The 14,647-nt window shown below is 37.8% G+C and overlaps 1 protein-coding gene across 1 annotated transcript; it reads left to right on the forward strand.

Moving 5' to 3' along the window:
• Window positions 1-2,335: 2,335 nt before the first annotated feature.
• LOC149817957 (protein MULTIPLE CHLOROPLAST DIVISION SITE 1-like) lies at window positions 2,336-8,975 on the forward strand. The gene is made up of 5 exons (XM_089984866.1): window positions 2,336-2,513; window positions 2,599-2,892; window positions 3,054-3,220; window positions 7,842-8,229; window positions 8,645-8,975. Exons 1-5 carry the CDS (start codon window positions 2,457-2,459, stop codon window positions 8,801-8,803), a joined length of 1,065 nt encoding a protein of 354 aa, XP_089840992.1. The 5' UTR covers window positions 2,336-2,456; the 3' UTR covers window positions 8,804-8,975.
• The last annotated feature ends 5,672 nt before the right edge of the window (window positions 8,976-14,647 follow it).

Raw genomic sequence — 14,647 nt, forward strand, 5'->3', positions numbered from 1 at the left:
TGATACATTGTAAGGCAATGATTTTTAAAAGACTTAAAAACCTACATGTATGCTAATGATCACATTATCCAAAACTTTTCTTCTACTGAGATAGTATCTACAGGGTCTGATCAACAAAAAAAATTCAAGAAATTTGAAAAGCTAAAACTTCTATTAGGAGTGGGTGCTACAGAAGTACCATATCACACACACATACACACACACTATATATATATATATATATATATATATAGAGAGAGAGAGAGAGAGAGAGTCACTAGAATAAGAAAACTGAAAATATGAGAACAAATGTATGAACTGTGATTTTCATGAATTTTTGTTCATTTCTTTTGAATCTAACCTTAGAGAACCCGCTCTTAAATCATCCGATTTTGATGCATAAACGAGATATTTTTAAAGGCTTTAAAATCAATGGCTCATAATCTTCATAAATATTCAAGCATTCAAAAATCACATTTTTCATAAAAAAATACACGATCCAATGGTTGATTCCTAGCAAATTCACCATGCCAAGCACTTCCACATGGTTGGATTCATAACAAAATTTATCATGCCAAACACATCCACATGGTTAGATTTGCAAAAAAAGTGCTGGAAATGCCCATATTTTCAGTTCTCATGTTCTAGCAACTATATAATTGTATATATAGTTATTTGGTACCATAGTAAATATAAAAAACTTTCATTAGGATAAATGCAACTACTGCGCAACACCTAATGTAAAGTTTGAAAAATAAGGCCAGCAATAAAAATGTGGAAATGTGTCAACGCAAGGTTTTATTTCTGTAACGGTAAAAAATCCTTTATTCTTTATCTTTTGTGCGATGTTGGGGTTCTTTACAGGTGTCACTCTGCAATCATTCTATCTTTTCATCTTTCGAAATTTTAGGTTGATTGTTGATGTATGGTTAGGTCTGAGATTAGGGTTTGTGGGTTTAGGTGGGCTTGATTAGGTTAAGGTCCAGGTCAAAGTTAAATTTGGGTAAGTAGGGGGTCTTATTCCTGATAGGTTTGATAGAAATTTTAGAACTTCAAATGGATGCCACAAAAAAATCCTAAAAATTTGAGAGAAGTTTCTAGATACCTAAGACTAGCTGCCATAAAAAATTTTCAGGCCAGAGGGTTAATATTTTGGGAGATATGACTAGGCCAAGTAGTGAGTTTTCTCCATTTATACTGAGTTTTGGTTTAGGGAGACCCAGATTGAAAAACCAGTTTCTCATAATTGAGAAACCAATAAATCATTATTTTTTGTGGGTTTGAATCTAAATATCTTAAAGTAGATGATTCAAATTTTCAAACTCAGAGGATTTACGGTTTAGGTTGGGCGACAATGCAAAGTTTGATGAAAAACTAATCTCATCAAAAAACTAGTTTTGGGCAATATTGGTTTAAGTGAAGTTTCAACTTAGAATTGACTAAGAGAATGATTTTAATGACTTACAGGGGCTTGGCTAAGTGGGTGAGGGTCTTCTACGGTGTTGGCTCAATTGAGAAAGGTTAGGAGTTTGCGAGCTGGGCTTGAGAAGTTTGAGACCACCATAGTGTTAATGTTGACCACGTTGAACCATTGTGGGCCTTGGTTGCACATTGGTCCACTAGGTGAATCAGTCCCATTAACGATCTAAACACCCAATTAAGATAAGAGAGAGAGAGAGAGAGAGAGAGAGAGAGAGAGAGAGAGAGAGAGAGAGACGAGGATAAGGACTCATTAGAAGAGAGAGACTCGAGTTAGAGAGAGAAAAGGAGAGACAATTTTTGAGAGAGAGCAATTCCAAATTATAATTTCATACCTTAGTCTCCAAAACAATGTCATGTACATAGGCCAAGGGAAGACTCTTAAAAGCATATACAAATTACAAACAAGCATTTAACAAAATGCTAATTCTAGTCAGCCCTTAAATACACCTATTTAGAGCATACCGAAAAGAAGAGTTCACTTCTCCAAAATTAGGGCTAACCCTTAGAGAGAGCTTCAAAAAGGCTACATGAGTTCCATGAAGGCTTAAACGCTGGTTGAGGTGAGTCTCACTTGATCTTCCTTGGCTATTTGTGGAGCAGAGTCCCATAGGTGAATCCCACTTGAGTCAAAGTCCCCATTAAGATACAGGCGGCTTAGGCTTGGGCCTCACATGTCCTTCAAAGTTGAGGTCATGAGATTGCACCCGAGGGGTGAGTCCCAAGAATTCAATTAGATGGAGCTTGGATTTAGATCTACCACACTAAAATCTGCAACGAATACTTGGATCGTTGGATTTGGATGTGGGTCTTCCTCAACTAGGTCCGCATCAATATCTTTACTCATCAGTGCAATTCCGAAACAGAAAGCGTCGAACAATCTGATCGCTGTTCAGAGAATGAAAATGATGCCCTAAAGAAGAAGAAGAAGAAGAAGAAGAAGAAGAAGAAGATTCTGGGTCTCTTATATTCCCCTAACGATGCGATGATTTGCGGAGATGGCGTCCGTTTCTTCCGGAATTTCTCCGCTGCAACTCAAATTGAGCTCAGTCAAGGTGCCCTCTGTCTTTTTGTGTAGATTTCTTGTTTCCGTTCATTTCTTCCGATATTTGTTGAACTGTTTGCGAAATTCCGTCCTAGGGATCGAGTTTCTCCGGAAAGCCATGCGAACTTCGCATCATCCCTTGGTGTTTCCCCAATCGCGGATTCGGCACGAGTAGAGCGAATTACCGTCTCCAATTTTGTTTCGGCGTTGGCTATCCATTACGGTATCCGCATTCCAGTCGGAGTGTCTCGATTAGGGCTTCGAGCGACCCTTCGAGTTCGAACGATGGGGTTTCCGGTAATCGGGCGGAGAGATCGGTGGTGGCGGATTCGATTCCGGTCGCCAAACTGCGAGAAATAGCCAGCGTGTTGCCACCCGTTCTCGGGACGGTATGGTTCATCTTAAGACTCTGCTTTGTGGTCTTCGGATGGAATTTTGATTAGGAAGGGCTTGTGTTTGGACGAACTGTCTTCCTTAGGAGTTCTTGCTATTAATGGGCTAAATATTTAGATTGTCAATTTCAGTAAACTTTTCCCGTTTCTTTGTGCAGCTGAAAAGCCAAATCTCTGGGAATGTATCATTAGGTGTTGGCATCCTTGTTGCATTTGTGGTGATTGCAGTAAGGGAAGTTATTGCCAGGCAACATAGATATGGCAATCACGGATCTGTGGCGGATCTTGTGAGGCGGGGTCAGCTCAAGTCTGATCGGCGAGGCATGTATGTTGTTTTAGCCTGATTGTGCGTTTTTTTTCTGAATAATGTATGTTGTTTTGTTGGCATCAACCTAATTGTTTAGTGATGACACATTATTATGTTAGGAAAGATTTATCACTTGGATTGGGAGTGTAGATATTGATGGTTGGTTGAACCATCACATGTTACGTTTAGCTTCTTATATGTGGTTAAAATGCTATTCTTATTCAGCAGGGCATTATCTTTTTTATTTTCTTGTTCCCTTTTACAGCATCATACGCGTCAAGCGTTATCGCAACCTCGTTTGGCTTGTTCCCTTCTACAATGTCTATTATAAGAGTGCTTAGTAGCCAGTTATTTTCCTTTCTTGTGTTTCATAGCATTGTATGCTAAAAATCCAAACGAATAAAGTAGTTGATGCTTTTCTTGCCCTAGGTATCACATACTTTTACATAGCTCTTTCCTTTTCTTTTCTTTTACTCCCCCTGCTTCTTTGTGCTTTATTCGTAACCTCTCAGCATATTGTTTGTCTGATGCTCACTAAGAATCACTACGGTTGTTTTGGTGACGATGGATGTCACAAAATAATGTGATTCTGATGCATTAAGGTGGCTTCTTTTAGAACCCAACTTTCACTTCCAAATATTTGGAATCTTAAAATTAAGATTTTCAATCTTTCAGTTTCAGAGCTTATCTCTAAATTTTTGCATGCACTGATATTTCTTTTGTAACATAGCCCAACCAATCTATTTGGATCTGGATTTCCTTATTCAAGAATCAAGTCAGAGTGCATTTGCAAGGAACTTGCATGTGGTGCCAAGATTGAAATAACTGATCTCATTTGAGCTTGCTAAATACATTCAGATCAATACTTGTGATCCTGGGATTGACCTTAAACTTTGGGGTTCATAAAATAGTGGAAAATCGATGAGGAAATACTTAAAAGTCCATTAACCTGGAAACCAAGATTTATAAAGAAACTCTTTCTTGATATTAGGGATTCTGTAAGACAGAAGCTAGCTAATCACCTTAATTTTTAATAAAAATTACTTCTCTTTTATATGTTTGTGTAAACCAGTTTATGCAACATTTGAAAATGGAAATGATGTTGAAATACAAAGGATTGATTCAAATACTTTTGATAGAGAAGTTGGTATCGTTATCTTCTTGGGATTAAAGCCTCTTAAATCTAAAATGCATTGGTGTCTCTGAGGTTAAGGACATCACTGATCTTTCAAGAAAGATTGTGATATTTGAATCACAGTGTCCACAAATTGCTGCAAAAGTTGAATCTTCATTTGGAAATTGGAACAAGGGAAGCTGCTTTATGACATACGTGGAAAATAAAAGCTTGTTAGCGAAATTATGCATCTCACCATCTTAAGGACTAATATCATGCATGCAAAAAGTATTGTAATCATCCATGCGTGCACCACAAGCTTGCTAGTTGGTCTGGTTCTCCTGATGTGGATATTTTTCATGCCAGTAGACATGTCTTAGAAAAGTAAAAGAAGCAAGTATTGTGGGAAGGGAAGATGTGAAGGTATGTGGTTGAAGACCATTTTTGTGGATGGAATGTAAAAGAATTACTTGATAGTTGAGACTGTATAGTGGTAAGAGTCAGTCATCATCAGTGCTGCTAACCCAGTACTTCATGAGGGAACTAAGCACGTTAAACTGGATTGTCAATTCATAAGGAGAATGTTATTCATGAGTTGTTCACTTGACATGTAGCAAAGCATCTTGCTAATGTTCTTACTATTGCAGTTGGAGAGAACAGGCAGTATCATATATACTTCAGGTTGGTTGTGGCCAGTTGTGACATTTACACTTATTTATTTGTTTAAATTGCACACATGTTAATTGGTACAATATTTTTTTCTCTTTTTCTGTTCCCCATTATGACGTGTTAAAAAATCCCAAGTAACTGAAATAATCCAAGCTTGCTTTAGACATTGCATGCTTACAGATTACCTCCTCGTTTTTCTTCTTCTTCTTCTTCTTCTTCTACTACTATCACCACCATCACCACCTCTGCTGCTACTAAGTGTGGGCATAGTTGTAATACAGTGCATTGTGGTGGTTTATATTTACACTTTTAAATTGCTGTTTACTTGTTCAAGTTATGTAGTTTGCCACATTTGCTATTTTTATGTTCCTTTTTATGGCATGTCAAAGAACCCAACTAACTGAAATAAAACAATTTTTTTGCTTTAGACTTCTTGTGCTTACATATTTCCTCCTTTCCTTCTCCTATTGTTGCTAAGGATCGGTGACAAACCAAGTGGCTCACTAAAGGATTAGTCTGAGATCATTTCAACTAGGACTCTAAGTCATATACTAACGAGCTGTGCCCAAACTTGCAATTACACTTGTCAAGAGCTCATTGAGATCTTTTATATCTTGTGAAAATTTAGTGTATCTAATCATACTTGTCAATGGGTATTTCAATTAGATGCATGGAAATTTTTTCTACTCCTTTAAAATAAAAAGTAATATTGTCATGGAGGTGCTTGTGTGGGTCTGCATGAGTGAGGTCACAATTCAATTCTTGCTCCTCTTCTTTGCTTTATTTAAGTTGCTTAATTGCTTCAATATAAAAATAAATAAATAAATAAATAAATAAATAAATATATATATATATATATATATATAAATATATAGTAGGGGGTAGCTGCCTACTTTGATTTGTGCCTACCGTCAGCCTACCAAGCTTCTGAAGGTTCTTATTTTTTCCTCATCTGACCATACGGATGGTTCTACATGCTTGCTTTTATAGAATAGACTCTTGGATCATCTGATTCTAACACGTAGGTAGTTTTTTATAAGGTTTGAAAATCGACGATCTGCAATTTTCATGAATATTCAAGCTGAAAAATTAATGTTTTTTTCATCAAAAAAACACGATCCAAGTGTTGTCTTCTAGCAAATTGACTATGCCAAATGCATCTGTGGGTCAGATTTGCAAAGAACACTCCAAAAACCCCGTTCACTCACTGTAGACTCCTAACTTTGGTAGGCACCTACTCCCCTGAGCTGAATTCAAGCACATATGTGGAAGTTGGCTTAAACTCAATTGAGCTGAATTCAAGCACATATATAATCCGCTATCTTGGCTCAAACCTGAAGAACCGAGGTGTGGGATCATCTTAGTTAAGCACGTGCATACCTATAGCCACTACTCTATGACTCTCCTTGAAACTCTGCATTCTAATATCATAGCGTGACAGTATCCATCAGTAGACATATTATTGGGACTAACCTTCAGAGACCATAATCTAATTAGCAGGAGTCTACTAAAGGGGAATGTTCTAGTTGTGGCGAACCATGGATCGTCACTCATCACATTTGGACTTGAGCTTAGATTGCTCTCGTCATGATATACTTTCTTGGCATGTTTTCTGAATTATCTTCTTGCCTCATGTCAGATACATGCTATGATGGTAATCTTGAAAAGGTTGTTGCAAGCACAGATATAAATTTAATCGAAATTAATATCAAAATATAAAGATTTCATGATTTTATCTGTTGACTATGTTTGAATAGGAACTTATGAACTCAGCTCTCCAAAATTGATGGTTGTTTTGTCTTCTTTGTATCTCAATTTATTTGCAACTCCTTTTCAAGTGAAATTGACAGAACTGTGAAGTTCAAGTGGAAACATAATGTATGAAACCTATAATGGTTTATCCAATATATCAGAAGTCTTGCATTTATGAAATAGTTTATGGAACATTCATTGACTGCTTATGTGTCAGTTCTTTACTCCTGTCTTGACAAAAGGATGAATGACTACAAAGATCGGTTTATTGGTGTGCTTTTGATACTCTATGTGGTTTTAGAGGTATTTGCAAGAGCACATGCAAGATAGGCACTCAATCTTGCTACAATAATTTCCTATCCATTTGTATTACATGTTTATTGTTTGGATTTCATTCCAAAGCATGAGAAAGCAAGTCTGACTTGCACGCACTGGATCTTTTGGGATTCAACTCATAGACTGCACGTACCATTGATTGTGGCAGTTTTATGGTCATTTACTGTAGCATATATGCCACATCTATTTTTAGTTTGTATTGCTTATATACCATGTCTACTCTCAGTTACTCTTTTTGAGTAATGTCTGGCTTCTAAATTGATGTAGCATTGAAGCTAATTTCAGCATTTTTCTGTATAGCATGTATCTCTCTCTCTCTCTTTCTCAGTCCAGTTCTCAGGCTTGCTGAGGACATGGTATTGATACATGGAACTTGTATAGAACCTTTGAATGTAAGAATGGACAATCGTGCTAATTTTACTGCAGCTTCATTCATCATCTTACGCGTTCATCTTTTCTGTTGAAAAATTTCATGCATGGGATTCCATCTATACATAATTAATGTTTTTTTGATAGATTTTCCCGGGGAGTCTGATATTCATATATACAAAAAGTAGTTCCATCAACTACTGGATTGCATCTGTCTAAAATTGAACTGATGCCTGTTTTTCCACTATGAAGTAGAAATAGTAGATAATGATTCACCAATCACCATATTATAATCCGAGGGTTGGTTGTGCATTTTGGCGTGTACTAGTTTTAGACATTGAAAATTCCTCTGGTGGCTAACCTTTATATTGGTCATGCTTCTTCTTCTTCTTCTCACAGTTCAAGGCCTCTCAAGTATGATGATCCATTTGACAACCCATTGGTCAAAATTAGTAAGAATAACTCTACAGTCGAAATGTGTGGAAAAAATTATCGTTTGGCTCCCGTGACTCTTACTGAAGAGCAACAAGCAATCCATCAGAAACGGAGATTGCGTGCTTACCAGTGGAAGAGGCCAACCGTTTTTCTTAAAGAGGGTGAAAGCATACCTTCAGATGTTGACCCTGATACAGTCCGGTGGATTCCTGCAAACCATCCTTTTGCGACCACTATCAGTGACATTGATGAGGAGTTGGCCCAAAACAATGTGTACCAAAAGCATGGGGTTCCTTTCAAAATCAGGGTAGAGCATGAGGCCTTACAGAAAAAACTAGAGACCTTGAGTAATGTAAGTGCTAAAAACGTTACTGCTAAATATTTTGAAAAAATTTAATCTTTATGTGATGTCCTCCTTAACAAGTTTAAATCAACTGCAGCCTTTCTCTGAGCCAAGTTGTGACATCTTGAGCTGCATTGAGCATTTGGGGCTTTTTATATGCCAGGCACTAAAAACCAGTTGTCTGTCTTGTTGGCACTGTATGCTAAAATGCTGTGTCACATGGATATGGTTGCGGCTATAAAGGGGGAGCCGATATGGTGGCCAAAATGTCCTATCCGTGTCACATAGGCTGAACACATTGTCACCAAAACCAAGACACGAACAGCTTGGTGCGAAATTCCCCTTCCGTTACACACACGTGGGCATACACATTTCCAGTTGATTTTGGCAGATGTGGTCTAATCTGTGTTATTCTGCTTTTTAGGAGGGAAAACTCAACCAAGTCACTATTGACCCCAGCAGCATCAGAAATCTTGAAAGGCCATTGGAGTCTTTTTCTGCACGGGAACCTTCTGATTCATCTTTCTCCAGTGGTTATGGCCAAGGACAGCCTCTTGATGCTGACACCACTACTGAAAAGTGAAGGTCATTATGTTGAAGAATGTAGTGTACTCTCTCTCTCTCTCTCTCTTGTATTCTTGCAATAGCCATAGGAAAAATATATTGTTCAATATATTTCCTTGATGTTTGTCACTCATGGACAAATTTGTCTTGCTTCGTGGACAAAAAGATAAAAAAGCATGTGTGCATGTCTGTGAATTCGGACACTTTTATCATGTAAAATCATGACAGCTGATGTAGGCCATATTTTCTAAGGAATTGGGATCAGGTGCAATCACATTGCACAAATGCAAATGTGCTGCTGCACCTGCTTGCTCTTCATCTGCTGTTGGGCCCCACAGCTCACAGACTGCATGGGGGCAGATGGAAGGCACTCAGGTGCAGCGGTACATTTTACCTGTGCAGTGTGATTGCACCTGATCTAGTCTCTTTTCTGAGGGCCTTTTTTAAGGATCTTATTAGGGAAGGGAATGTGAACAAGGAGTTCCACTTAGCAAATTTTCAAATAAATGGATTTTTGATTTTTTTTTGTTGGTATAACCATGTAAACGTTCTCACTCACTCAGGACTCAGGAACTCATTGGTGTAAAAACCTCAGGGGAATCCACCCAGATTTGGCGTCCAGTAGAGGGCAGATCAGGTGCAATCACATTGCACTTTGAGTGTGCTTCTGCACCTGGTCGCCCTCCATCGTTGGCTGACAGCTAGTCAGTCGTGGGGCTCAACAGCAGATGGAGGGCAGCCAAGTGCAGCCGCACACTGTAACTGTGCAATGTGATTGCACCTGATCTGCCTGCCGTCCAGCAAGGGGTGCACACTCGTGAGTTTCAAACTGGACATCCTTTCAGCTTGGTGATGTTAACGAATCACACTTATCAGATGAGCAGATCCCTTGTAGACGATAATGGGTTCTTGATTGCGTAACGATTACTTTTCCTTCCAAGATGTCATAAGAAAGTGTTGTCTTAAGTATGAAGCGATTACTTTCCCTTAATACGATAAGCCTTTGATTTCATTGGGTGTAACACCATTCTTGACCGTCTTATTATTTTGTTTTTTGAAAGAAAAGTAGTACTTTCATTAATAGACTGGAAGAATGAGCAAAACATACAACGGCGAGGTGATGAGATATAACGACTCACAGTAATCAGAAATCTGAAAATCTGGAGCATTACAATCATGAGAAGCTGAAAATAAAAACCGAAATAACGGGGCCGTCTAAATCGCCATTCTTCCCCGGCCAATCCATCTCATGTCCCTTCCCGGCCATTTCTTACTCACCTTCCACTTAATTTTCAGGTTTAGGACAGATAAGAGCTACGATGTTTCCCTTGGAAATTCTTTCATTTTGCTCCAACCAAGCGAGTCTCCCTTCCACATATAGTTGTCTGCTCAATTCAAAGGCCAACCCAAGAGACCATATTTTTCTGCAAACACAATTAGTATACTTCCTTCTCCCGATTAAATGATCCATAACCACTTAGTTAGGAGAGCCAAATTAAATTTGTGGATGTCCCAAGCCACCAAAAAATCAAAGGCCTTGAGACATCATCCCAACACACCAAAGCCTTTGACCATCTTATTTAAAAAGGAAAAAGAAAAGAAAGTCTTCAGTCTTAAGTGTGAAGCTATTACTTTCGCTTCCAAGATGTCATAAGAAAGTCTTTAAGTCTTAAGTTTCCTCTTGGTGAAAGAGACTGTATCAGGTCAGAGGTGCCTTAGATGATGCCATTCATGCGTGAGATCCTTTGTCCACCGTTAAGGCTGTAAGTGGTTGATACATTCAAAGTTCATAAAGAGCTCTTTTAAACTTGTAAAATGCGGTCAGCAAGCGGAATATGAACAAACAGCTCGGCTCGACTCAGAAGCTCATTAGATAGTAATACATGTATTTTAGATATATTTTATATGTATTTTTTTTGTAATCTTATTTCTCTCCGCTCTAAAACAATGCATTTTTTTCTATAAACAAGCTAGCTTGAACTCGGACTCATTACGAGCTCTCGAACTCAGCTTGACTTGCCACAAGAATGAGCCAAGCTTGAACACTTCAAGCTTGGTTTGTTCAGCTCATTTACCGGCCCTAGTGGCATGTAGCTAATATAAATCCAAATCAGGCCATTAGAGGAGCGGATTCGGGGTTAATTATCAATTTTATGAGGGTTGTCAGGTAGGTTTAAGTATGCTTAATGTGGGCTGTTGATCTTAAAGATCCATGGTAGATACCATTCTTTCCTTTACAATAAGAACCACTTGGGTTAACCCCTAGCCTCTCTCTTTCTTTCTCTCTCTCTCATAATGATCAGCAAACCACCAAGATTCACTATTTAGTGGTAAACCCTGGCATAGCAGACGTACCCCCATGATGCTGCTCCATACTTTTTGCAATTTTTGATCCTAGTGGAATCGAACTCATAAACATCTGGGCCCCTGCAGACTGCCCTCTCTTTCGAGTTGCTATGCCATTCTTCTCATTATTCAATGCAAGGTTGGGTTTCACTGCCCTCTCTTTCGGACAAGCGAATTTTCTTCGGATATGTGAACTTTTTCTGAAATATTCAAATATGCAATTTTCCTTTCACATTTGCGAATGTCCCCGCAACTGTGCCCTTTTATGCGACTTTACTATAAGGAAGCTCACACATTTTGGGAACATTCTGAACCATGAGTTGTGAAGGTCCTCATTTAATGTATGCACCTTTTTCAACTAAATACTTTTATATTTGTTAATGTACTCGTACATATGCGAACGTCCTCTTGCCTGTGCTCCATATGCTATTTTAATAAAAGGATTTCGCACATTTTGAGTAACTTTGCAGCTCATAATTGAGAATGTTATATTGTATTTAAAGGTAAAAAAAAAAACATCAACTATGCTCGTAAAGTGTCGTCAAAGCTTTTAGAAAGAAATTCATATATTTAAGAAAAAGTTTGCCTATTTGAGAAAAAATTACATATTCTCTTATTTAGAAGAAAATGTACATATTTGAGAGAAAATTCACATATTTAAGAAAAAAATTGCATATTTGAATATTTGGAAGGAAGTTCACCAAAGAAAATGTGTTTGTGCGAAAGGTAAAAAAGATCATTAATTTGCAATTTGGATATCAGGGGAATTTAAAAAATTATAAGACATTTCAGAAAACACATCATTTTTTAGCATACAGTATAATCATTTTTGGTGAGATATATCCCACCTTGTAGCACACCTGAAACCTTTTGGTTGCAGCTACTACGTGTGTGTCTGGGTATGTGAAACTTGATTTCTGGATTCCATCAACTTCCAGCCCAAAAATTGATGGATAGACATTTGTCCTAAAAATAATTGGTTAAATTAAAATCAATATATTTTAATCCAATTAAGAATGTTGCCTGGGTTAATAAAATTATGTATTTTAACCTTGATTAAGGTACAAATCTCATGAGCATCACCCCCTGCTCAAGCTGAAGCGTCACCCTGGGCGGGGAAGCAGATCAGGTCATGCTGAACATGAGCGTTTTTGCTCATGCCGACATCGTGGCCGTCTGTTTGCATTTTGGATGAATGCCACGTGGTTTTGTTGACTTTTGAGCTTTTCAAAATGCAAATCGGATGGCCACGATGTCGGCATGAGCAAAAACGCTCATGTTCAGCATGACCTGATCTGCTTCCCCATGGGCAAGGGGTAAGCCCTCAAAGTTTTACGCTGCCAGGACAATGACGGTTAGTATGACAGGCAGAACCAACACAGCTAGGTCCATGATCATTAGGTGATTTCTCCGAGTAAAAAAAACCTTGATTAAGGTATACAGTTTGATAACAAAACAACAGCAACTCTAGTTTGGATCTGTTCAAAGGCCTTACCGTAAGTAACCTTATAAAGTGTAAATCTTTGAAAAACAAACTGTAAATTTACCAAATTACCTGATTAGGTTGGACATGGATCACAATTGGTCACAATGATACCGGTGCGACCATCAGACGGGGGATTGACTGGCAACCTTTTTTTTTTTTTGGAAAGCGATCGTGTCACCATGGATACGCGGCCAAAATAGTGTGTCCTTGTGACATAGCTTACTCCTCAGAGTTTAATTTGGACAAAATAGGTTTCTTGCTCAGTTAACCAAATCCCTAATCCATCCAAGGTCCAAAATAACATTTATCATTATCATTAGATAGTCAGCCAAATTTTAATAACACGTCCAAACCAAGATAATTTATTACAAAAATATTTATCACTCACCCTCAAGATGAGTATTTTTATCATATTTATATCACAAACAATCATCATTGGTTGTCAATAATAGAGTGTTCTTTTCGCCACTTAGGCAGGGGGTGACACCTAGGCCCCATCCCACTGCACCACACCCCATGGGTCTGTCAATAGCGTGTTCTTATAGGAGCTACATGCTCAAATTTTACTTCACAAGTGCCATTGTAGTAACTGTATGTTGCAAGGGGGCGAAGCCACTAATCTAAACTAGGGTGGACACAAACGTCCTTAATAAAAGTATGGCTATATGAAAAAACAAAGCAAATCATATAAAAAACCATAAAAATCATAATAAAAATCAAACCTGAAATCATGATTATTCCTAATTGAAAACACAAGAAAAATTCTAAAATCTTACTAGAAATCAAACATAAAATCTTGATTATTGCAAATTGAAATGTTAATTGAAAAGAAAAAAAACCCATAGAAGATGATCAAAACCATAATTAGGCATTCATGTCATTTGAAACAATGCAAATCAAAAACCTAAATCCAAAGATCCTAACAAAAAACATAAATCTCTCATATCTGCTAATTGATTAAAAGAAAAACCAAATCTTTTAAGCAAAATCAAGCATGCATTATTCATGGATTCATGCTTAATGCTAATTGAAACAAAAAAGCACATAAAAACTCCGTAATTAAACAATCATGCCAATTTAAAAAAAAATAGAAAATCTAATTCCTTTAAAATAGGTTTTGTTTAGTGGGAGCCGGCTTTTGGATTGCTGGAATTTGACTTGTATACAGGTTTCCGCTGATCCAAAATCAAGGGCCATAAAGGTACCAATTTTTTTGGCTCATAAAAATATGTTTTTTTGGAATAAAAAATATAATCCAAAAATCGATTCTCACTAAATCGAGCATGTTAAACACATCTGACAGTTCAAATCTATCATAAAAGACTTCAAAACCATGGGGCAGAACGAGAAATGAGGGCTAATATGTTCAGTTTTCTCTCTCTCTCTCTCTCTCTTATATATATATATATATATACCTTAATCCTTTCTCGTTCTTATCATCACTCACTACTCTCTATATCTCTCTTATACTCCTTAGAGCTTAAAGCTCTCTCCCATATCTCTTGAGAGCTCCCTAGTGCGAGAATCAAGTTAAGCCTAAGGTCTTTACCCAAGCTGAGCTTAAGGCCTAACCTAGAATCAAGCATAAGTCAACCTAACCTAGACAAGAGGCTTTTCAAGATGGTCTGTATCGTGTTAAATGATCTCACCCAATGTACGTCATGGTTCGATCTTTACAAGAAGGTGAAAGCGCGACTGTATTCTTGGAGCCTAGTTGCACAAATACCCAATGAACCTTGCCAGCAAAGCAGTGCAGTTGAAGGAAAGTAGTTTCCTAGGAAAAGGGGCAAGGGTTGCAACTGAACACGGATCCCAATATTTGAAATAGGATGGGTTCCATCATACATTCAATCCTAACCATCAAATCAACGGCTAAGGATTGAATGTATGATGGAGCCCATTCTATTTCAAATAATGGGATCCGTGTTCATTGCAACTTGAATTTGAATGGAAAATACTCTCACCAAAGGCGGCCGATTCACCTCTAGTGAGAAAGAGGCCCTCCTTGTGAAAGAGAGCCTTTAAGTAGAA

Source organism: Nuphar pumila, chromosome 13 (assembly GCF_984573655.1).
Source record: "Nuphar pumila chromosome 13, dmNupPumi1.hap1.1, whole genome shotgun sequence".
Taxonomy (NCBI): domain Eukaryota; kingdom Viridiplantae; phylum Streptophyta; class Magnoliopsida; order Nymphaeales; family Nymphaeaceae; genus Nuphar; species Nuphar pumila.